At 38.2% G+C, this 25,488-nt stretch overlaps 1 protein-coding gene across 1 annotated transcript in view; it reads left to right on the forward strand.

Moving 5' to 3' along the window:
- gli3 (GLI family zinc finger 3) overlaps positions 1-25,488 on the forward strand; it is a 250,478-nt gene that overhangs the window by 176,751 nt on the left and 48,239 nt on the right. Inside the window, exons 5-7 of the mRNA XM_081352419.1 lie at positions 6,783-6,988; positions 17,802-17,957; positions 21,656-21,860. Coding sequence (XP_081208545.1) covers positions 6,783-6,988; positions 17,802-17,957; positions 21,656-21,860 — 567 coding nt within the window. The remainder of the gene's footprint in view (positions 1-6,782; positions 6,989-17,801; positions 17,958-21,655; positions 21,861-25,488) is intronic.

Below are 25,488 nucleotides of genomic sequence, written 5' to 3' on the forward strand. Positions count from 1 at the left end.
AACATGGCCTGACACCATTTCCTGTTGAAGAATAACACAAGCACGTCAGTCCAAATTTGTTCATTTACGCTGCAAGCACAGTCTCATGAGGAGAACGAGGAGAATGAACATGTGACAACGTGCAGAAGAAAAGAATGAGAGACAGAGAACAACGGAAAAGTGTGTGTCTTTGTGGGGGAGGAGGAGGAGGAGGAGGAGGAGGAGGGGGGGGGCTGTCAGGAAATGGTTTCCATATGTGGAGCCCTCTCTATCCCTCTCTCTCCCTCGGCCTGTTCATGATATAACTATTCAAGAGGTGGAATGCATCTTTCTATACATGTCAAACATCTGTCATGCTAAATTATGAGTTCTCATTCTCTGTCTTTTTCATATACATTATGGTTCAAAAGTTATCTTTTTTTTATTATCCTTTTTTTAAAAATAAATTAATAGCTTTATTCAGCATGGATGCATTAAATTGATAAAAGTGAGAGTAAACTAATTTTTGTTACTAATGTTTAAGGATTTCAAATCTGTATTTCAAATGGATGCTGTTCTCTTGAAGTTCCTATTCATCAAAGAAAACTACACCCATTTAGTACTCTGATCCATGAATAAGCAAATTAGCCCTGCCTCCACTTAATCACACATCTTAGAGATCCACTCAGTCATCTTTACTCAAGTTACAATAGTACATGCTGCACAGTGGTATCGCCCTTTACAACGTCGGACACATAATGGTAATTAATGTGTTGGTAATGTTACACAAACCATGTTCCCATTCGCCATGTCAGAGTCAGTCAGCTGCCCTCTAAAATTCAGCATCCTTTTATAAATGCTTTGAACAACTCAGAATGTCAGTGAAGAAAGGCATTTAGTTCATCATAACATCGTAACATACATCATACACCCGCCATATTGCTAAATCTACCCGATTTTTCATATCAACATAAAAATATATAAAGGATCCTTTAAATATAAAGGATAACCTGGCTTCTCTTGAGACTCCCCTGCTAGTTCGATGTTAATGACATGCTAAAAGCCGCCGACACATTGACGTGATTGGTTACAAGGTAGTTTGTAATGTAAGAAACACCAGCGATTTCGAAGTCATAAGGAGAAAATACTCAACCAGGGCTGCCAACTCGCATTCAGCGTGAGACTCACTCAAGTGACACTTTTCACACACTCTCACGCCACACATCCATTTTCTCACGCAGAGAAAAATCGCAAAGCAACACTGACAGACAAGACAGAGCAGGTTATTTTTGATATGAAACAAATTCTCAGCTCTCAGATTTTGGTCGATTTTATTACGAAATTCAAACAATAAATACTGTTTCGGCACTTGTAAATGTGATGTGACAGATCGCTGTAGTGCCTCAGATCAAGCGGCACATGAACTGATCATCTCTTACTCTTTACTACTAATTAATAGTAAATAAACACAAATGAACAATAGAAAATGTTGAAAGATACAGTACAACTTACCGAAATGTATATGCCCCATACATAATATCGATAAATTATGTTACATTTACCTCAGGAAAGCCATTTAATGACCATAGCACGTTAGTTGGCTAGAAAAAAATAGCTATAGAGAGGAGTATTTTGCTAAATATGTGCACTATTTTACATATTTATTATATTTGTACTTATATCATAAAAATATTATAACATTGTTTTTTTTTTTTTTTTTTTTTTTTTTTTTTGAGTTGTTATTTTTAACCTTTAATAATAATACCAACTGACAGGGCTCTCTATGTTTACAGCATTAGGTGAGATTTATTTAGTTTTTCTTGAGAAAAATTAGCATTTATCTACTGTACCTAATAGTTATCCAATTTTTTTTTTTTTACATCCCCTCCTTTCCATAATTCTCACTCCAAGCTAAACTCAAAAGTTGTCAGCCCTGACTCAGCAATGGTGTTGATATGGACATATGAAACAATATTATAAAACATGATTTCTGATCAAATAAATTCAGCCTTGGTGAGCATTCGAGACTTCTCAAAACCCTAAACTTTTGAACAATAGTGTATCAGTTTATAATCTTGCATTCTTTCTGATAACACTGTATATTTGTAAAATAAGAAACAAGTGGCCGTTTGTCTTCTAAAACAAGTTAAGAATGAGTGTGTAAAGTACCACTAAAGGTACTGTATTTTGAAATGGCAGCAATCAATATTTAGGTCTGAGGGGGTGTAAATTCAGTGCAGTTCATGTCAGGTTTGTTTTTGCCAGTGCTTAGGGCGATTGATTTTTTTTAGCAGTGTGAAAGCTACTATTGCAAATATTGATTTTGTAGTAAAGTGTCATGATTGGAGATAAATAATCATTGTAGGTTATTTTGTCACGATTGTCATAAAAGGTTCATCATGAAAGTGTGTGTGTGTGTGTGTGTGTGTGTGTGTGTGTGTGTGTGTGTGTGTGTGTGTGTGTGTGTGTGTGTGTGTGTGTGTGTGTGTGTGTGTGTGTGTGTGTGTGTGTGTGTGTGTGTGTGTGTGTGTGTGTGTGTGTGTGTGTGTGTGTGTGTTTACGTGTTTGTTTAGTTTGGGCAATAGGCCATACACCTTCACTGCATTGATAAGGCATGATTATGTTTTTGTCTTTTTAGTAGTTTGCTGATGTTTCCACATTATAAAGACACACACCATGAGGGTGCTGTCACTCACATTTGCATGCCTGAACACACCCCTGCTACCAGTATGCTGTAGAATGGGTATGGGAGTGTGTGTTAGGGGAGGAAGTATAAACATGTCTTGTGATTGAAGACGTGCAAAATATCCCGTAGTGCCTATGAGAAAACATGGCAAGCAGTTGACTCAGACATTCCAAAAGCGAAACACATCTTCGTTAATATGTGAACCAGAACGGATCTGGTGAAACTCAAAACTGGCACAATCTTTCATCTTGAAAAGTACTGCAAAGTCATGTGACATTCAGAGATTAATAGACAACATTTAGTGTGACTTTATAATCGTAAAATCCTATTGCAACTGAAATATTTTGCAACTACATGTCAACTAACACTCATTAGAATATAGTCGACTGTAGGTCTAATGCAGTGGTTCTCAACTCCAGTCCTCGGGACCCGTTGCTCTGCACATTTTGTATTTCTCTCTTATCTGACACACTCAGTTCAGTTCATGGAGTCTCTCCTAATGAGCTGATGATCTGGTTCAGGTGTGTTAAATAAGGGAGACAAACAAAATGTGCAGAGCAGCGGGTCCCGAGGACTGGAGTTGAGAACCACTGCTCTAATGACTACTTGACATGTACTTGCAATGTTACTTATAATCAGTAGAATGTCTGTTGGGGGACTATCAAAATAAAGTGTTAGCAGATATTAAACAGTCTACTAATACTCTAATGACTGGTAGTTGACATGTTGTTAGAATATCTAAAGTGGAGTATTGAATTAAAGTGTTACTGTAGTTATTAACATCAGTATTTATTTAAATGTATTTAAATTTTGCTTAAATTATGGTTTTACTAAACAAACAGAGAATCTGCAGATAATTAGTAAAACTTGAAATTAGCAAGATGTAGACTGTAATCATTTATATACTATTATTGATATTTTGATATTATTTAGCTTTTATTTTAATTAGTGATGTCAGTCAATTAGAAAAATAACTAATTAATTACACATTTTTCTGTAATTAATTGCAATTAATTGCACCTAACATTAAAGTTTTTATTATATTTTTATATTGTAATAATTTCACATTTAATCTCCAAATTAATTTAGAAACAATAAAGACTGTTTTTATATATTTTTTAAAGATATTTTAAATATCTGATCTAACAGGGAGGAAATATACAGAAATTGAATAAAGTTATCAAACACTGCACTCTTCACTGCATAAATTATAAATTAAATATAGATTCATTTTTATTAAAGCTACAAAAGTTATTCAGTCAAGAGCAGTAAGGACGGAAACCAAGAATCAAACTCACAACCTTAGAGAAACCCAATCCTCTCAGAGGGTTAAATGCACCACATTTCTACTATTATTTCTTAGCAATACAGTTAGAATACATTAAATATTGGTAAAGTGATTTAGTTTTAGCTTGGAAAGATATAGAACAGTCATTAACAAAATGAAAAAATAAAAATACTCCTTTTATAGACAACAACATTAAGAAACATAATTGTTTTAAATATCTTACTATAAATGACATTATTTGTGTGGTGGAAAGCTAACACACGCTACCATTACATACAATTAAAGGAAGCTATAAAAAGTAAACTTAATATCAATACCTTTGTGAGTAGTAATCATGAACTTTTTGAACATTTTTAATCTTTACCTTATATCAAATTATTATCACGGATATATAATAGCCTAGCCTCCAATGATTCCATAATTTCTCCACCTACAAATAAATGGAATAACGATCTTCATTCTGAATATACTGACGTAGACCTTTTAAAACATTGCAAAGATATGTTTGTCATATCTAGTAATTCCAGAATACAGTTGTTACAATACAAAACACTATATTGAGTACATATCACAAAAAGTAAATTGTCTCTGATGGGCCATGCCAACACTAATAAATGTACAGTCAAAATAGTATAGATAATTATATTCACTCCTTCTGGAACTGTACATACATAAAGAAAATCTGGTCAGAAGTTATATATAAACTTGAAGTGATTCTAGATTTTAATCTCTCTAAATCCCCTTCAGACCTTTCTCATATTAGCGCTTCAAAAGTAACAAAAAACATTTATCTTTACCTTATCCATATTAGCAAAAGAAGTAATACTGTCAAACTGGAAGAACAGAACAAAAATATATATTACCCAATGGTTCAATCTATTAGTAGACACACTTGAGAAAATGACTGCGTCACTTAGAAACAAAATGACTGCTTTTTAAAAAATATGGAGCCCTCTTCTAAAGTTCCAGGACAGATGATCATGAAACATGAAATAATGCATATAATCAAGGTGTGGATAAATTAGATGTTAAATAATGTGAGTTTACAGTTAAGTGTATTTGTTTTTGTTGTTTTTGTGTAGATTTGTTTATTTGTCATGTTTTTGTAAACAGCAATGTTTGTAGTTGTGTATGTGTATCTTATGGTCATGCATATTAAAGAAGAGGTTGAAAAAATGGGATTTTTTACATAATATTGTGTGTTTTTGTCCGTTCAAGCGCAAAAGAAAACTCAATGTGGCCGGCATGCTGTCTGAAGTGTCTGAAGTGACTTTCTGTGCGCATGAGCCGTGTGTGTGTCACACAGACAGGAGATTCACAGACGCATGCAATACAGTGCCGCACTGAGCCCTGAGCCGCACTCTTTTGTGTCTTGTCGTGCTTGAATGGTTTAAAAGCATTTGCATGAATAAGAGCGTGATCATATAATGTAATGCTAGCTAAAGGATGATGGAAAAAATGGATGCTACGCAGCAAAAATGCATTAAATGCATTTTTCTATTTAGCTTTCTAATCTAATTAGCTATCTAATATTTATCTCATTTTAATTCAGCTTAATTTCAATCAACGAAAACTATTTTTAATAGTGTTAGTTTTTAATCAACTTTAACAGAACTGGATGTAGGTGCTGATTCCATGTAGATTCAAAGAATCAGTTTTTTTTTTTTTTTTTTTTTTTACTGATTATTTGAAATGAAGCTATTAAATCAGATTCAATGCTGTATTGCTTATATACAAAACAATCTCCATTAACTTTTAGCTTGCCTAAAACCCCTCAGAATTTTAATGAATGATTTGAAGACACTTTAAGAAAGAGTTTTGTTGGTTCTGCTTTAGTTCTTCATTTTAAGATACAGGCCAATCTCTTTCATTAGTGGCTGGTGAAGTACTCCTGAGGCCAACAGGAGACAATTCAGTGTGGACAAGCTTTAGACTGTAATTGGGTCCATCTGGCCCTTCAGAGAGGTCACATGAAATCAAAGTTCTCTACAGAACTGTGTGTGTGTGTGTGTGTGTGTGTGTGTGTGTGTGCGTGCGTGCGTGCGTGCGTGCGTGCGTGTGTGTCAAGTATATTTGCAAGAGTCAGTAATTATTATTTTAATTTGGCCAAACATTTTCAGATTTTTCAGCAATAGTGAAGATTATCTTCTTCATTTTATTTTATTCTTTCTTAAAAGCCCCTTATTCCTTAAATTCATACAGAAGAAACACAATTTATTTGATTTTCCTCATACTAAGTCATGCAAACCCACACTGACAGTCCTGCTTGAAGAAAACCAAAACAATAATGGTTGAATAGGGGCTGTTTAAGACAACAACAAAATCCTCAGCAGACTGAGTGACACTCACCATCTCAAGAAAATATGGCAAGGCATTGTGGGTAGCGGTTAGAATTCCTGGCCGTCTCTGTCTGATTAAAATGTGATGTGTTGAAAGCTGGCTTTGATCTTAGGAAATGTCTGCGAGGGAGAAGTTGGAATTTAGCTTGGGCTTTTTCCCTCCCGCTCACTCTGTGATTTGGCCCTGCAGATGGAGGCCGATAGATAGTGTCACCATTCATTTCCTGCTCAAGCTCCTACACCATTCTGTTCAGACGCTAGACCTGGAGCAGGGATCGAGAAAGAATAGATCACATGCCGAGCTTTTGTGCCTTGTGCTGAGCTCTGTTTTCTTCTATGCTTCATTCTAAATGTATGCATATGCTTTGGTTTGTACATGCACAGTTAACATGACATTTTGCAAATAAACCCAAAGACTTGGAACATCCCACCCCGCTGAATGGAGGAAGAATACACCATCTGAAAAAGACTCCTAAGGTGCTTAAATGCTTTTCTTCGTCTCTGATTCCAGGCCTCCTGCATTGGCAGCCAGCCCAGCATTTTCTGATATCTCCCTTATCCGGATCTCGCCGCACCGAAACCCTTCAGTGGGGGCGGAGTCGCCCTTTAACCCCCCACATCCATACATTAACCCCTACATGGACTACATCCGCTCACTGCACAGCAGTCCCTCTCTGTCCATGATCTCTGCGGCAAGGGGCCTCAGTCCAGCAGATGGTGAGTACCTCAGAGACCTGTTCTGGGCCCACTAAAAATCAATCAATCAATCAATCAATCAATCAATCAATCTATCTATCTATCTATCTATCTATCTATCTATCTATCTATCTATCTATCTATCTATCTATCTATCTATCTATCTATCTATCTATCTGTCTGTCTGTCTGTCTGTCTGTCTGTCTGTCTGTCTGTCTGTCTGTCTGTCTGTCTGTCTGTCTGTCTGTCTGTCTGTCTGTCTGTCTGTCTGTCTGTCTGTCTGTCTGTCTGTCTGTCTGTCGTTTCATCTGGTAAAGTCTGGGATGTGGCAAACATATAACAATACAATTCTTACAATTCTTATTTAGAATTAGAGTTAGCTTCTCTCTGGAGGCGGAGACCATAGTTTGATCATTTGGATGGGGTCACTCTCTATGTTCTTTGTCTCATGTTAGAAAACCTCTGGAGGAACATTCAGCGTGTCAGGCAGAGACTAGCGATCACATCCTGAGTTAAGAGGGGGGTGAAGTTCAAGGCCATGGTTGAGGGCGGAGGGCACGAGAAGGGAGGGAAGGATGAGAAGTGGGAATGGTTTAGAGGATGGACTTCAGGGAGCCATTTTTGTTCTTTTGCGTGAAGGCGGACTGGGAAATTCATTACAGGGTCAGCAAGAGCCTGCTGTTTTTAAAGAGTCTCTGCAGTATGCTGGCCTCTTGGCCTTCTCCTCAGGCATGGAGTTTTAATTGAAGCCTGAAGCTCAAATACCAAAGGGGGCCTCTCTGAGGCCACAGATAATCACGGCTGTATTGAACTGGGGTGCCATCTCACGTCAGCCAGGTCTTGCTATGTACCACATGTGTCAAAGGAAGAAATTAAACATTTCCAGATGTATAGTTATTAAGGGCTAAAATAAACAAATACAAAGTTTGTTTTGATGTGACCTTTTGTGGTTTGGGTGAAAACTGAAAAGCCATTTGTTTATCTGCCAAAAAATGCCTTTTCACCCCAGACTACAAAAAGGTTACATTGATTGATCGATTGATTAATTGATTTATTTATTGATTGATTGATTGATTGATTGATTGATTGATTGATTGATTGATTGATTGATTGATTGATTGATTGATTGATTGATTATGGATAGCTCTGTAAAACAAACTATGATATACTGTAGGGCATGTTGATGAATTATAATTATTTTATTTCTATTATAACAGTAATACAATTCCTATAAATATAAGCAATTATTAATACAATTATATGCTGAAAACAACAAAATATGTTTTTGATTCTGCTGTCATTCTGTCCCCACCTGTCATCTTAACCAGCAAAACTTCCTTTATCAATCAACTTCAACTAGCAGGTCTTCAAAAAAAAAAAAAAAATGCTTCTCTAGGCTAGTCTTTTCATCAGGAAGTGCTTTTTAAGTCTCCATGAACATAGATAAATGGTTTATTATTCACATTAAACCAGGCAGGTTTTTTTTTTTTTTTTAGTTACATAAAATTAATTCTAAAATAAAAATGATTAATCATATTTTGTGTTCCTTATATAACATCCACTTCATGTTGGTGGCTGAGAATAACTAAACATAGGTGCTAGTTTTTTGCTCTTTCACTTTATCATTTTGTTTTTTGATTTCTGTTTGCTTTCCAACCCTGTTTTAAAGACATTTTCATGTACTCTCCCAGATGCCTACATGGTCCACCAGCAGAATGCCTCTTGGCTCTGGTGGCGCACCATACTGAGGATGCATATTCATCCTTAAAAACTGCCACTCTGATATCCCACAAGCACAACACGCTCGCTCCAGTCATTCCCCACCGCCAGTCCTGCAATTCGGTGCCAACATCTCCAATTTAGAAATTCCGGAAAGCTCTTTCTGCACGTGAATGAGGAAACGAGGCACATTACGGCTCAATGCGAGAGCCGAGGCAAAGCAGAACAACGGAGACAATTAAGGAAGCCCCCCTAACCCCTCCCTCACTACTTAAGACAAAATACCCACATCGAATTAATTTGGAATTTCTTCTTACATTCACACAACCAATCAGAGATGCATATTCCATGCATTCAGTCCGGGCGTCAGTTGAGATCTTTTCATCCGCTCTGTTCATTTCTTCTGGGGAAGACAGGAATTAGCCACAACACTTTGTGCAGCTAAACTGATTTTGTATTTGCATTGAGAAGCACTGTGTCAGTCTTTCTCTTATTCTCCTTCCTTTTTTGTGTGTGTATATGTGTGTGTTTGTGTGTTATTTTAAGCATGTTGCCAAAAGTTTATTTTTAGGATGAATTTATAGGACCTGTATCACTCTGTAACTAAAGATTGGAAGGAAGATAGAGGGAACACATGAAAGAGAGAAAGAAAAAAAAGCAGTTTAAAGGTTTGCATATAAAATTTGGCACCATTTTTTTATCAAAAAATTTACATTTTGTTAATTAGTCACCCTCGAGTCCTTTCAAACTCATGATTTTTCTTTGAAATATAAAAGAGGTTTATTCATGACAACTTTCAAAAAAGTTTTAGCATGTTAATGAATTTGTTAATGTATTTGGTCTTGGCAGACTAGATCTGATACACTGCTGCTGTTGCTGCTGCTGCAGAGCAAGTATGGACTTGCTACTGCTAATAGATACACAGACACACTCCTGTGAGCATTTAAGACATGCTGATGCTGCATAAATAGACATACATAAATCCCGTAACAGATCTAGGCATGTGGAGTTGGGGGAGGTGGAGAGTTTCAGAGTAAATCTGACTACCCTGCAGTAAACACTGAACCAGACTATTTAAATGTATAGCAAGCAGTCCCATTGGCTGCAGGATCAGCAGAGGCCAATCATGTGGTAATGTTGTGATTGCTTGCAGATTGCATGTAAAGGACCTATCAACCTGCACCCTCCAGAGTTGCATGACTAAGCTAGATAAATATGTAGCTGAATGTCCATGTTTAATTAAAATAATAATAATTAAACAAGAAAACAAGAACTTGCCTTGATTTTTCATTTTTACATTCAGGGGTAGAAAATGGGTAAACAACTTAAATATTCGATTTCCACGTGTAGGTGGGAATGAAACGCCCCTTACCACTGATTGGTCAAGCAAAGATTAAACAGTGCTGTCATCATGTCTTCACTTCTGTTCAACAGAATAATAGTCATTTGTTGCTAGTTGTACGAATTCTTAGTGTTTATTGCAACTGAATTTCATCTCTTTCTCATCAAACAACCAGACTAATGGCCTGACACAAACCGTACCACGGCAGAGCCTAGGCAGGGCTTTCTTCTGTGTAGGCATAGGTTCACTATGGCTAACTACCCGTGCCAGAGAAATAAACTTTTATAAGTGTTTATTTCGTAAATATGAATGTATTTCATTTGCTCCCACATTACCCATTAGTCTACTCATTTAGCACACCTCCTGTTCTGTTTAGCTGGCCAACTCTCAAACTCTGTGTGGCAAAGCTCCACGACGCACTGGACAGCACGGAGCAAATGCATTTACATTTTAATGAAGCACAGACTTGTATCTTTATAAGTGTCAATACAGCAGCCATAACTTTTGCAATACGCTGAGTTTATTTCATTGATATTGAGAATTAATTGATCTCACTGAAAATGGTGTGTTTATTTTAACTGCCATCTACTGTAAACTTCCAAAGCAAAGTCACAGTCCCGTTATGCGAATGACTCTCAGCATAGGCACGCAGAGTGGTGTCTTTGAAGTCTTTGAACCAATCGGTTGAGTGAGTGATTCAATGACCCATATAGACAGCCACTTAATTTTTATTCCTGAATGAATCAGGCAACAATGGCAACAAAGGTGGAAAAAGGCAGAATGGCAGAATGGAGAAAAAAACCTTGGGAGAACCAAGGCTCAGTCGGGGGGCCAGTTCTCCTCTGGCCAATGAACAAACAGTGTATGATTATGATTCAGGCAGCATTATAGGTCAGAAGTCAGATTGGTTTAGAAAAATCAGAATATTATCCAGTTCCATCTGGTTGAAGATCGGAGTCACGTCGGTATGGAGACGGGTTTGTCAAGGATCCGTGTCGATGGCTGAAGTGTCAATGAGACCTTCACAGGGGAGAGTCTAGTAGACACAATCTCTGCTGACACTTCAGGGATGCGTTGTGGTCGTGTCTAGGTGCAGGTCCGCCATCTGGACTGGATACGGCCCGGATCCGGCTGACTACATTATGCGTTGTGGTCGTGTCTAGGTGCAGGTCCACCATCTGATCTGGATACGGCCTGGATCCAGCTGATTACAGTAAACCTCGGAATAAGCAGAAAGACTAACAATAGTTTACATGCCATTCTTCTTATGATGTAACGAGTACACCGGGTGTTATAGGAAGTTTTCCCGGTTCCGGCTGACCTAATTTATGCAGCTAATAAACATTTAACTGATTTGAATAATAGGAATGTATAATTTTCTATGTGTATGCCTGGTTAAAGAGATGTGTTTTTTTAGTCTAGATTTAAACTGAAAGAGTGTGTCTGCTTCCCGGACAATGTTAGGAAGACTGTTCCAAAGTTTAGGTGCTAAATAGGAAAAGGATCTACCGCCAGCAGTCGATTTTGATATTCTAGGTATTATCAACTGGCCAGAGTTTTGAGATTGTAATAGACGTGAAGGACTATAATGCGTTAAGAGCTCGCTCAAGTACTGGGGAGCTTAACCATTTAGTACTTTGTAAGTAATCAGCAATATTTTAAAGTTTATACAATGTTTAATATGGAGCCAATGCAGTGTTGACAGAACCGGGCTAATATGGTCATACTTCCTGGTTCTTGTAAGAACTCGAGCTGCTGCATTTTGGACCAGCTGTAGTTTGTTTATTATGCGTGCAAGACATCCACCCATAAGAGCAGTACAATAATCTAGCCTTGAGGTCATGAACGCATGAACTAACTGTTCCGCATTTTTCATTGAAAGCATATGTCGTAAGATATTTTTAAGATGGAAGAATGCGGTTTTACAGATGCTAGAAACGTGGCTTTCAAATGAAAGATTGATATCAAAGAGCACACCCAGGTTCCTAACCGATGACGAAGGCTTGACAGAGCAGCCATCAATTGTTAGACAGTATTCTAGGTTAGTACGTGAAGAGGTTTTTGGTCCAATCATTAGAAACTCTGTTTTTTCAGAATTAAGTAATTGGAAATTACTAGTAATCCAAATTTTTATATCAGCTATGCATTCCGTTAATTTCTTGAATTGGCAAGTTTCGTTGGGGTGCGAAGAGATATAGAGCTGAGTTCCGTCGGCATAACAGTGAAAACTAATCCCATGCTTCCTAATGATATCTCCCAAGGGTAGCATGTACAGAATGAACAGCAATAGCCGCGTTTCCACTGTCGGGCCAGTGCGAGCCAGGGCTTTAAACGGGCCTTGCCGGGCTAATAGCCTCGGGCTAATAGCACCGGGCCTGCGTTTCCACTGTCGGGCCAGAAGCTCCACAGCGCTTCACTAAAACACGCCCGTAACACGCCTCTCTGGAACAACGTCACACTAACCCATCATTTCACCAACAAATGGAAGTTTTATCAGAAAACTAATCAGAAATCACTGGAAACAGCGTTGAAAACAAACATGATAAAAGCGGCCGTTTGCTGGCATTTTTGTTGTTTACTTGAATATTAAAAAAAAACAAGCATCGATGTTTTACCACAAGTTTACAATAAAAAGAGATACATTGATCATAATGAATTAATTTATGTCAAAACTGCACATTAGTCACTCAGAAATAAATTACCGTTAGGTCTATTTCACAAAAGAAAGAGGACACACTTACTTCTTCAGTCGCGTCTGTTTCTGTTTATCTGGTAGTTACAGGACATATTTAGCCTACATCACATTTAGAAAGAATGATAATTTCTACAAATATATGCCACCAAAAATACGACCCAAGGAGCTTTAGCACTCTCTCGACTCCCATACAGATATTTTCAGTCAGAGAAACAGAGGAAGCTCCCGAAAAAAAAGTTGCTTTATTTTATGATAGTCCGGTAGGCCTATAAAGAGACGAGACGTAGGCTACTGACAGATAAAATAAAAACATGACTGTGATAGCCTTATGATTGGTCTGATTTCTTCAAGCGTTCACTATGTTTTTTTTACTATGCGTATCTTCAAGCGTTTACTATGTTTACTATGGTAATGGTTAGCGCGCATAGTCTTTTGCATCACAAACAGAAGGCATTCAAACATGAACGCGAGTTAAATTATTTTAAAAGTCTTTAATGCTGACAGAATCATCTGGCGCTGCCGTCTCCCGACTCAGGTGAACTCCGCCTCTGTTCGTAACCACTCCTCTAGCCCGAGCTGGCCCGCTTTGGCCCAAGGTATTCGACGGGCCAGAAATCCTGGCCGTTGGCCCCGAGTAAGCCCCGATCAAGCCCCGGAAGTGACAGTGGAAACGCGACTGGCCCTGGCACGCACTAGCACGGCCCGGCCCTGGCCCGACAGTGGAAACGCGGCTAATGGTCCTACTACTGAGCCTTGTGGTACTCCATACTGAACTTGTGATCGATAAGACATTTCTTCATTTACTGCTACAAACTGATAATGGTCAGATAAGTATGATTTAAACCATGCTAATGCAATTCCACTAATGCCAACATAATTTTCTTAAAGAGTCTATTTAAAAGAATGTTGTGGTCAAAGGTATCAAATGCAGCACTAAGATCAAGTAACACTAATAGAGAGATACAACCACGATCGGATGATAAGAGCAAATCAGTTGTAACTCTGAGAGCAGTCTCAGTACTATGGTACGGTCTAAATCCTGACTGGAAATCTTTGCAGATACCATTTCTTTCTAAAAAGGAACAGAGTTGTGAGGATACTGCTTTTTCTACCAGCTTTGACAAAAAGGGTAGATTTGAGATTGGCCTGTAATTGACTAATTCTCTAGTATCAAGTTGCGTTTTTTTAAATAAGAGGTTTAATAATAGCCAGCTTTAAAGTTTTCGGTACATAACCTAGTGACAAAGATGAATTAATGATATTAAGAAGAGGATCTATGACCTCTGCAAGTATTTCTTTCAGGAGCTTAGTCGGTATGGTTCTAACATACATGTTGATTTAGACGATTAAACGAGTTTAGACAATTCTTCCTCTCCTACTGCAACGAATGAATGGAATTTTTCCTCAGGGACACTACAATGCACTGCCTGATGCGATACTGTAGTAGATGATTGCATATTTATAATTTTCTCTCTAATATTATCAATCTTGTAAGTAAAGAAGTTCATAAAGTCATTACTGCTATGCTCTTTGGAAACTTCAGAAGTAGAAGCTTTATTTCTTGTTAATTTAGCCACTGTGTCAAATAAATACCTAGGGTTGTGTTTGTTTTCTTCTATAACCCTATTCTATTCCGTCCGAATGTGCCATGTCAGTAATCATTACGGACAATGTCAGTAAAGATTACGGCGACTTTTACCTTCATTAAAAAGGTCTGGAAAAATTACCTCAGGTAATACTAATCCCGTGCGAATAGAACCGCTGTAAATATGTACGTAAATATTCCGTAATATCCTGTTTAAAAATAGTTTTCCGTGGTTTTTCAAGCATGGAGATGCTTGAAAAAGCATCCATTTGTGTTCTAGTCAGTGGGACAAATCTGTGGCAAAACTCAAGTGTTTTCCACACACCATTCAGATCAAAAAGAAGGTCGAACACACTTTTTAGAGGCACGAAATTTCTTTTTAGAGTTAGAGTACCTATTACTAACATATACAATCTGAATTTATTTAATACATCCGACCGGACCTAACTGTTTTATATATACAAAGGTTATATATATATATATATTCATATATATATATATATATATATATATATATATATATATATATATATACAGTACTGTGCAAAAGTCTTAGGCATGTTAATATACCCAACCCCCCACCCACCCCCAAAAAAATGATTTTAAGTCAGTTATTTATATCTTTTGCTGTAGTGTGTCAGTAGGAAATATCAGTTTACATTTCCAAACATTCTTTTTGCCATTAATTGTAATAATCCAGTGAGATTTGTGTATGCACAAGGAGTCTGACAACAGCTGGTATGATCTGATCTCACCATTATCGAGTCCGTCTGTGATTACATGAAGAAACAGAAAAAACTGAGACAGACTAAATCCAGAAGAACTGCGGGAACATCTCCAAGATGCTTGAAGAAACCTTCCTAGCAGTTTTAAGGCTTTTCTGTACGCAATCATGCTCTCTCTCCTCGAAATTCGAAAAATGTCTAGTTTTGTTTTCTTCCAGTTGCGCTCCATTTTTCTGGCTGCTCTCTTAAGGGCCCGAGTGAGCTCGTTGTACGACGGCGTTGGACTATTTTGTACTATTATGTTATATACATGTATATTAAAATCACCAACAATTAGGACTTAATCTGCAGCCAGTACTAACTCCGATAAAAAAATCTGAAAATTCTTTGCCTAAAAGTGAAGGTGAAATTGACGTGATGTGTGGCCAAGTATGGTGTCCCATGCTTGGAATTTGTGCTCTGTGCACACACACAGTATTGAATACACACACATGGGCTGTGGCACTCTGGGAGATTGGGGGTTAGGTGGCTTGGTCAAGGGTACCTCAGTTGTGGGTAATGAGAGTGGAAGAGAGCACTGTTTATTCACTCACTCCACCTACATTTCCTGCCAGTACTGAGACTTGAACCTGCGACCTTCGAGTTACAAGTTTGATTTTCTAACCATTAGGCCACATTTCACACTTAGATTCTTTATTGAAAAGGGAGGACCCGACCTCAGCAAGATCGACTCGTGATATGCGAGACGAGCAAGAAGCACTTTAATGGAAAACAACTCACAGTGCTCACACTCGCCATGCTCAAACACAAGCGCTCACAGCAGAACTCATGCGTATCATAACCAGGGATGGTCCGTGAACATGGAGGAATGCATTTTCTGATTGTTTGCGACATGACAAATTTCTTCACACTGACAGCTGGAACACTAACTCCTAACAAAGTGGACAGATAGAAAGTGTAGCACACACACAGTACGGTTCTCTGAAGACAAAGAAAACCTGAAAGCGCAACTTTTTCACATCTATTTACAGCCTCTCACGAGCGTGCATCGTCAGAAGCTATTTCAAGTTTTTAGCGTGTTTGCCACACATACTTCACAACCGGTCAAACAAAGATGTTTTCCCATAGCACTTAACTACGGTGACCGGGAGGGGACATGTTCGGTTCACTTAGTTTTGTCGTGGCCAGAACATATAGACTTGTGGGAACATGATAATAAGTCTTGTAAACGCGATGTAAAGTGCCTCAAGATCATATGTTGAGGGAACGATATATTTTTCTCATGGCCACGACTTCATATTTTGAGAGAACGACATCTATTTCTCGTGGCCACGAGTTACCACACCGGTCAATACTGTAACCATATACAGCAGTCGGAGATGGAGATGACTGATGAAATAACATTTTACTTTGAATTAGGAATGTCATATAAAGATATAGTGCGGTCTCTGGCATTAAGACATGGGTACGTTAGTGAAAGACACCTGAAGCGCATTCTTAAGTTGAATGGGCTTTTTCGTCGGAAATTTGCTAGCTTGAATGAAATACTCGGGTCACGAATAAAGTCCCGTTTAAGACAATAAACAAAAACAAATTATGAGAAACTTAAATTAACAAATAAAAAAGTAAATTATGAACGGGGTAAAAGGAGGAGCCCATATCGCGTGTGAAGATTCAGTTCCCACATGTTATATCACTGGTAGCCACGAGAAACTGATGTCGTTCCCTCAACATATTAAGTCGTGGCCACGAGAAACGGATGCTATTCCCTCAACATATTAAGTCGTGGCCACGAAAAATGGATGTCGTTCCCTAAACATATTAATTCGTGGCAATGAGAAATGGATGTCGTTCGCTCAACATACGATCTCGTGTCCACGTGATATTATGACGTTCCCACAACTTAATATCACGTTCCCACGAGTTTATATGTTGTGTCCACGACAAAACTAAGTGAACCGAACATGTCCCCTCCCGGTCACTGTACTAAACTCAGCATTGAGAGTAAATGTTGATAGGGAACAGGCGGTGTGCCAAATATGCAGGTGAGGGGTAGTTGTGGGTGCAGATGCAAAGTAAATTAATATTCAACAAAATTATTGATCTGACTGTATGGACGCTGTTGTATGATACCTAAACTGAGCTGGACGATGACATTATTTTTTTGCAGAACTGCTTTGTAGATGAAATTAACTAATTAATAATTGATGATCTTTACTACAGAACTGAATCAACACTGAACTGACTTTAGCTGAACAAAAGCTGAAATGCATAATCACTGTTATCACTGTAAAGCTGCTTTGAAAGAATCTGTTTTGTATAAAGCGCTATTTAAATAAAGGTGACTTGTCTTGTTTTGTGAGATAAACTAATATTTCACGGCACTCGTTGGTGAATTTATGTCTACACAGAAAAAAGCCTTGTCTAGCTTCTGCCCCGTTACGGTTTGTGTAAAGCCATTCATTAGTCTGGTTGTTTGATGAGAAAGAGATGAAAAGTAGTTGCAATAAACGCTTTAAAAATCCTTACAAGTGTAGCCATCGAAAACCAATTATCCGAAGGTACACAGACCGCATGGACCCGGTCCATATGACTCTTGCAAAGTCTTCTGAAGTCAAATAATTAATTAAACCATTGATGCACAAGTTTTAGAGTAAAAAAAGTCTGCTATTCAAGGCATTTGCATTCAAGGCATTATATATGTATGGTTTTGTATTCATCAAATGACTGATGTTTTTATGTCCTCTCCACTCTTTTTGACCCCTCAGTACCCCACACTGGTTTGACCACGGCAGAGTACTACCACCAGATGGCCCTGCTTGCAGGTCACCGCAGCCCCTACACTGACATCATTCCCTCAGTGGCATCCACAACAGGGGCTGCAAGCAACGCCCTGCACATGGAGTACCTGCAGGCTATGGAAAGTAAGTTTTCCACTTGCATACTCTTTTCTGATGACTACAATGTCCACCTATCCTATCCACCTATCAGAGGGGCAGATTTAGGCTATATATTTAGGCTATTTCTAACCTTAACCAATCAAAAAAGCTTGGCTATATATATATATATATATATATATATATATATATATATATATATATTGTGTTCAAAGAAGATAAATGGTCAAATGAGAGACTAGTTAGAAGTGGAACAAATAATACATCTTTATTTCCTTCAAAACCATTCCCAAATAATTAAACTGGTAAAATTGAGGTTTTTCTGAGAAAAAAATAAGTGTGTGTGTGTATGGGGGGGATGGGGTGTGCACAGAACGTATGCAAATGAGTTATTTTGAAGAATAAATAGGAAATTAAAGGCACGGTGACTGAAGAGAGGTCAGGTGGACTGGCCCGTTAGTCTTTAATGAGAATGCATTTAGCCCGTCAGCTTCCCCACTCTGCCGTTTCTCACAAACTAATTAAAACTAGCCAAAATTGCATGGGTATCAGAAAATTAATTGCTATTAGGTGGGAATTGGAATGTCCCACTATTCATCACCGGAGAAATCCTTTCTACTGTGGCACTGTTTAAGATTAATAGACTGAAACAAAACAATTAGGGCCACCATTTTCAAATGAAGATGTTGCGTCCCCCCAACTTCAAATCGCCTGTGATCAGCCCTTGGTAATAACTCATCCTATTTTAACAATGTGTGTTCCACGCCAGCCAAATTAACACTTTAAAGCTCTCTTTTATGATATATAGACTCTGAGAAGGGAAGTGAATGAGGAGAAGTGCGTTATCTAGAAGCTTTTGTTAATAATGGGGATGGGATGAGACAGTTGTAGTTTAGAGCTCAGTTCACATCAGTGTAATTACGTTTAGAGAAGTACGGACTAATGAAAGAATGAACCTTTACTGCGTATGTGTGTTCAAGCCGTGCATTGTTCAACCTGTTAGCTGGTAATTAGCCAGTGTTGATTAGATTCTACTTATTACACACCTCAATTTGGACCCTCTGCAGGATGTAGATGGAATTATTGTTTTTTCCCCCACACTTTTTTGATAATGATGTTTGACCAAGCATGTAATATTTACTCATACTACAGGAATTGTCAAAGATTGGCTCATCTTCAAACCTAAAGAAAAAAAAATGTAGGGTTAGGGTTAGGGTTAGGGTTTGGGGGTAAATTAAATATACATTTTTAGTAGTTTAGCTTATTTTAAAGCTTGTTTTGTCACATTTGAAATAATTTTAAGTCATCTTGATGCCTTAAAAGTTTTCTGAGGCCCCCTTGTAGGCCCCGGCCAACTGGTTGAGAACCACTGTTTTACCTATAGCTTAACCAGTGTATGCCAGTAATAGACCAGATCAGTTAACTGCATGACTGGTTACATGAATATCTTATTTTCACCTTTTCAGAAAAGGTGTTTTGGGCACATTCATGCAGGTTTTGATTGTTTATTCATCATAGTTCCAGTAGTCAGGCTGTTTAAACTTGCTTAGCTAGCCCATGCCAGTAATATATCAGTACTGCCAATATAATATCATAATAATAAGTCTGTGAAAACCTAGACCAGCTGGTAAACATCTTAAACGACCAATTAAATGTAAACATTTTTGGGGGGGAATTTGCAATTTTGCATTTTATTAACCAGTAAAGTGTATGTTTTGGGAACTTTCATACTGATTTTGACTACCTACATTATTTGTTCTACCAATAGTTTTTTGTCAGAAACAAAACAACATTGCTGATTTAAAACAAGTCCATCAAAACCTAGAAAAAATAAGATGGTTTAGCTGGTGACAGTTTCAATTATTAATGTAAACCATCTTTTTGCATTCCTTGTTCTACCTAAGTTAACCAGCTCATATCATAAATAGACCAGAACTGCTGATTTAAACTACTTGAGACCATCTTGGAGTTTATGCCAGTCCAAATCGGCCTTATAGACTGAACATAGTATTGAATATGAGTGTGAATTATATGTGTGTATAATGGTCATGCTCATATGGATTAATTTGTGTATGGGTGTGTAAGCTTGTGCATGTGTCTATAATCCTGTTGCCCAAGACTGGTTGCCCATGGAACCTAAGCAGGATTGAGCTTGGTCAGTACCTGGATGGGAGACCTCCTGGGAAAACTAGGTTGCTGCTGGAAGAGGTGTTAGTGAGGCCAGTAGGGGGTACGGCTCACCCTGTGGTCTGTGTGGGTCCTAATGCCCCTGTACAGTGATGGGGACGTTAAACCGAGGTCCTGACTCTCTGTGGTCATAAAAGATCCCAGGATGTCCTTCGAAAAAGAGTAGGGGTTTAACCCTGGGCATCCTGGCTAAATTTGCCCATTGGCCTCTGTCCATCATGGCCTCCTAATCATCCCCATATATAATGATTGGCTTCTTCACTCTGTCTCCTCTCCACCAATAAGCTGGTGTGTGGTGGGAGTTCTGGCGCAATATGGCTGTCGTCACATCATCCAGGTGGATGCTGCACATTGGAGGTGGTTGAGATTCTCCCTTCCATATGTAAAGCACTTTGAGTACCCAGAAAAAGTGCTATATAAATGTAATAAATTACATTATTATTATTATTATTAATAATTAATTAAATATTATTCACGTTGTGTTTGTTGTGCTCTACACATCAAAAATCATTCAAAGGCTTAAATCACAGTTCTAAGCAGAATGCTAACAATGTAAAAAGATGTTCCAAATGTGTGAATACACACACACACACACACACACACACACACACACACACACACACACACACACACACACACACACACACACACACACACACAGTGATTTAAATATGAATGACAGACCCTGTAATCACTGTATGTGTCAAAGTAGAAAGAGATGGAGAGAGTCAGAGAGAGAGAGAGCGTAATTTTGTTTTGTTTGCATGCTTTCTGTTAAAAAAAGTACAGAATAACTGAAAGAAAAAAATATGAGTCACAAAGTCATTGTGTCACTCCATACAACAAAAGACCACCATTACCCCCGCACCCCTCTCTTCCCCTCCTCCTTTCACTTCTCCCTCCCTTCTTTCTTGTTTGTGACATCTGCCAATGAAAAGACAACAAAAGTCATTTCTTAATCTGTAGGTGCCAGTCATTGTGCGTGAGTGGAGGGGCCTGTCTGCGTTCGATCTGCTTTCTAGAGAAAGCTTTTCAAAAACAACTAGTGCAATTCCATTCAGTGTTGACACACTATTCAACCCAATTAAACATGATTCAATATCACAGTGATGCTGCCAAAAAGCAGTGGGAAAAGTGTAGTCGAACTTGTTTTTACAGTGTGTTCAAAATGCATGCAATGCAGGAAATGCAATCGTTGTTGAAAGCATTGTCTATGATGAATAAATTACATATAATTAAAAAATAATAATTTATGTAAAACCCTCTGTGTGGTTAGTTCACAATAACAATATACTGTCCACATGAAAATGGGATACATTTTTGGAAATTATGTCAGTAGGGATATAGTTGTGCTCTACAGGCATGACCATAAAATATCTAAAAATGGTGGTAATTCCCATATCTCTACGATAGTAACAGCTTTTCTGAAATAAAAAATACAATGCAATAAAATTAAGATAGAATACATTTTGTGTAACTATTAGGTTTTACTTACTATGGTCTTTTTCTTTTTCTCTCTGTCTGTCTATCTCTCTCAGGTTCTCGATTTCCCAGTCCTAGGTTCACAAATCGGCCCAGCAGAAAACGACCCCTTCCCAGCTCCCCATGCCTGTCTGACCCCAGTTTTGACCTGCAGGCCATGATTCGCACCTCGCCTAACTCTCTAGTCACTATTCTTAATAATTCCCGCTCCAGCTCATCCACCAGTGGATCCTACGGACACCTCTCAGCTGGCACTATCAGGTACATACAAGAGTAAATAAAAAATATTTTTTAACAAATTTTTTTAGAATTATTTCTGACTGGCCATAAAACTGGATTTTACATAATTTTTGTTTAAAAATATATATTTTTTCGTACGTCATATGTCATTGGAATTGTTTAGTTTTTCCTTCAGGACAGATTATTGTGTCACTCACAACCTTTTGAGATGAGCCAGTCTTCGTCTCTCACTTGACAGGTTTTAAAATGATAGTTTACCCTAAATTCTTTATTTATTCACCTTCCTGTCATTCCAAACTTGGACCCTGTACCAAGTATGAAAATAAAGAGAGTGGTGTATATTGGAACAGACAAGAGGCAAGAGAATGTGAGAGAGATTCTGAGAAAGAGATAGACAGGAAAAGCGACCTGTGCTGAAAGTGGACACTCCAGTACATCCTCAGCAGTGAAGTGATGAATGAACACTGGACGGCGAAATAAACGAGGGAACATAGAGAGCACTATTAGGAGGAAGCGTGTGAACATATTCCTCCCCTCCTCCCTCACACTCGTCTGTCTGATATGCATCACCTGATTAATGTTCTCTCCATCAGCTGAGGAGAGCTTTATCCTAACACTGCCGCAATGCAATCGCTCATGCTGGAAAGGAGGAGAGGAAGGGGGAATGACAAATGAAAGGGTCATGAAGAGGGGGACAAGGGAAGGAAGCGAAGTCTGGGCTGAGGACAGTAACACAAGCTTTAATGGGAAAGAGAAAGAATCTGTTGTGGATGAAGTGAATAAAATTCACACACTTAGTATGTCTTAGTTGAAATTCAATAGTGCTTCAACCTGGGGGCTGTTCTTAAGTGTTCACTGACCATCCTCTGCCTTGTAATCTCGTTTAATCTGATTCAAAAGCTGAATAATTCATGTTTTTCAAATGATCTCACTTATATGAGGCTCAATTAGTCCGGTCAGTTCATAGCAGGAGTCCAGACAGATTTTAAGTGGATAATGAAGCGTTTGTGACATCAATGAGACTGTTATTGACATGGGGGCTAATCAATATTCAGATACTGATCAACCTAATGCTACTTTAAGCTGGGATATCTAAATTTGTCCCAGTCACAACACACTCCCATATTCCGACTTACTGCCTACTCTCTGCCAAAAAATAGTAAGCTTAAATTTCTTGTTTAAATAAGTACATTATCTAAGTTCTCATAGTGCTCTCACTGAGTTTTTGTGTCTGTGCGTGCATGCGTGCGTGCGTGCATGCGTGTGTGTGTGTGTGTGTGTGTGTGTGTGTGTGTGTGTGTGTGTGTGTGTGTGAACACACTACTTGCACTACTATAAAATGGTACAGTTTATTTGGGGTCAGTAAATTGTTTTTATGTTTGAAGGGAGTCTCTTATGCTCACCAAGGCAGCACTTATTCGATCAAAAATAAAGTAAAACAGTAATGTTGTGAAATATTATTATTTAAATTAACAATTATTATTATTATTATTTTTATTAATTTTTTTATTTAAAATGACAACTAGTCTTCAGTGAGACATGACCCTTCAGAAATTATTCTAATAATTGGTGCTCAAGAAACATTTCTTACTATTATCAATGTTGTTGCACAATCTAGACCAGTCACTTCAGCACACTACATTTCCCATCCTCTCTGGTTTACACCTGTGCACACTCAACAATCACCACAACTGTCTGCCATCAGCCTCATCAGTTTCTCCATAAAATCCAGCACCAAAAACACATGTGGGTCTGGTCGCGTTGTTGTAGGCTGAACTTCAACATGACAACCCACTTGTTAGAGTCACAAATGATTTGCTCTTATCATCCGATCGTGGTTGTATCTCTCTATTAGTGTTACTCGATCTTAGTGCTGCATTTGACACCATTGACCACAACATTCTTTTAAATAGACTAGAAAACTATGTTGGCATTACTGGAATTGCACTAGCATGGTTTAAATCATACTTATCTGACCGTTATCAGTTTGTAGCAGTAAATGAAGAGATGTCTCATCGATCACAAGTTCAGTATGGCGTACCACAAGGCTCAGTACTAGGACCGCTGTTGTTCACTCTGTGCATGCTACCATTAGGAGATATCATTAGGAAACATGGAATTAGCTTCCACTGTTATGCTGACGATACTCAGCTGTATATTTCTTCAAAACCTAACGAAACTTATCAATTCACAAAATTAACGGAATGCATAGCTGATATAAAAAATTGGATGACTCGTAATTTCCTACTACTAAATTCTGAAAAACAGAGATTCTAAAAAAACTTCCTCACGTAATAACCTAGAATACTGTCTAACACTTGATGGCTGCTCTGTTAAGTCTTTGTCGTCGGTTAGGAACCTGGGTGTGCTCTTTGATACCAATCTTTCATTTGAAAGTCACGTGTCTAGTATCTGTAAAACCGCATTTTTCCATCTTAAAAATATATCTAAATTACGCCATATGCTCTCATTGACAAATGCGGAACAATTAGTTCATGCGTTCATGACCTCAAGGCTAGATTATTGTAATGCTCTACTGGGTGGTTGCCCTGCACGCTTAATAAACAAACTACAGCTAGTCCAAAACACAGCAGCTCGAGTTCTTACCAGAACCAGGAAGTATGACCATATTAGCCCGGTTCTGTCAACACTGCATTGGCTGCCTATTAAACATCGCATAAATTTTAAAATATTGCTGTTTACTTACAAAGCACTAAATGGTTTAGCTCCACAGTACTTGAGCGAGCTCTTAACGCATTATAGTTCTTCACGTTTACTGCAAACTCAAAATTCAGACCAGTTAATAATACCTAGAATATCAAAATCGACTGCTGGCGGTAGATCCTTTTCCTGTTTAGCACCAAAACTTTGGAACAGTCTTCCTACCATTGTCCGGGAAGCAGACACACTCTGTCAGTTCAAAGCCAGATTAAAGACACATCTCTTTGACCTAGCATTCACATAATACATTATAGACTTCTATAATTCAATGTTAGGCTGCATAGATTAGGTCAGCCGGAACCAGGAACACTTCCCATAAATCCTGATGTACTCGTTACATCATGAGAAGAATGGAATAATTTTAGTGTCTGTGTTTATCCCGAGGTTTTCCCGCAGCCTGCCGGATCCAGGCCGTATCCAGATCTGATGAAGGACTTTCGCCTGGACCCGATGACAACGTAGTGCTGAAGTGCCAAATAGTCTCTCCCTATGGAGGATCCCTTTACCACTCTACAGATAAGGCGTTGTCGGGAAAATTCGTTTCGCGTTCCTACACCGAAGTGACAAAAATAAAATAAAATTCTTTATCAAAATTTATAAGGAAAGACAAGTACTTTGTTTAGGCATGGCTTGTAGGAATTTCCAAACCTGCGCACATATATTCAAACGCACATAACTATAGAACCAATTCTAAATGCGCATGTGAACTCCATCAGCGTTTCTCACAGGTTCGTGTAGAGAAAGTCTGTGTAGAGAGAATGTTGTCGTCTTAGCGGCCCCTAATTTAATAACAAATGATCGTTGCGACGGAAGCAAATCAATCAAAACTAACTTTAGCTGGAAAATAACTTTATTAAAGAACCACTATAAAGCCAAAACAATCTCTGTTACCTTAAATTATATGCTTATCTCTGTAAAGCTGCTTTGA

Source organism: Scardinius erythrophthalmus (genome assembly GCF_964197995.2).
Source record: "Scardinius erythrophthalmus genome assembly, chromosome: 22".
Taxonomy (NCBI): Eukaryota; Metazoa; Chordata; class Actinopteri; order Cypriniformes; family Leuciscidae; genus Scardinius; species Scardinius erythrophthalmus.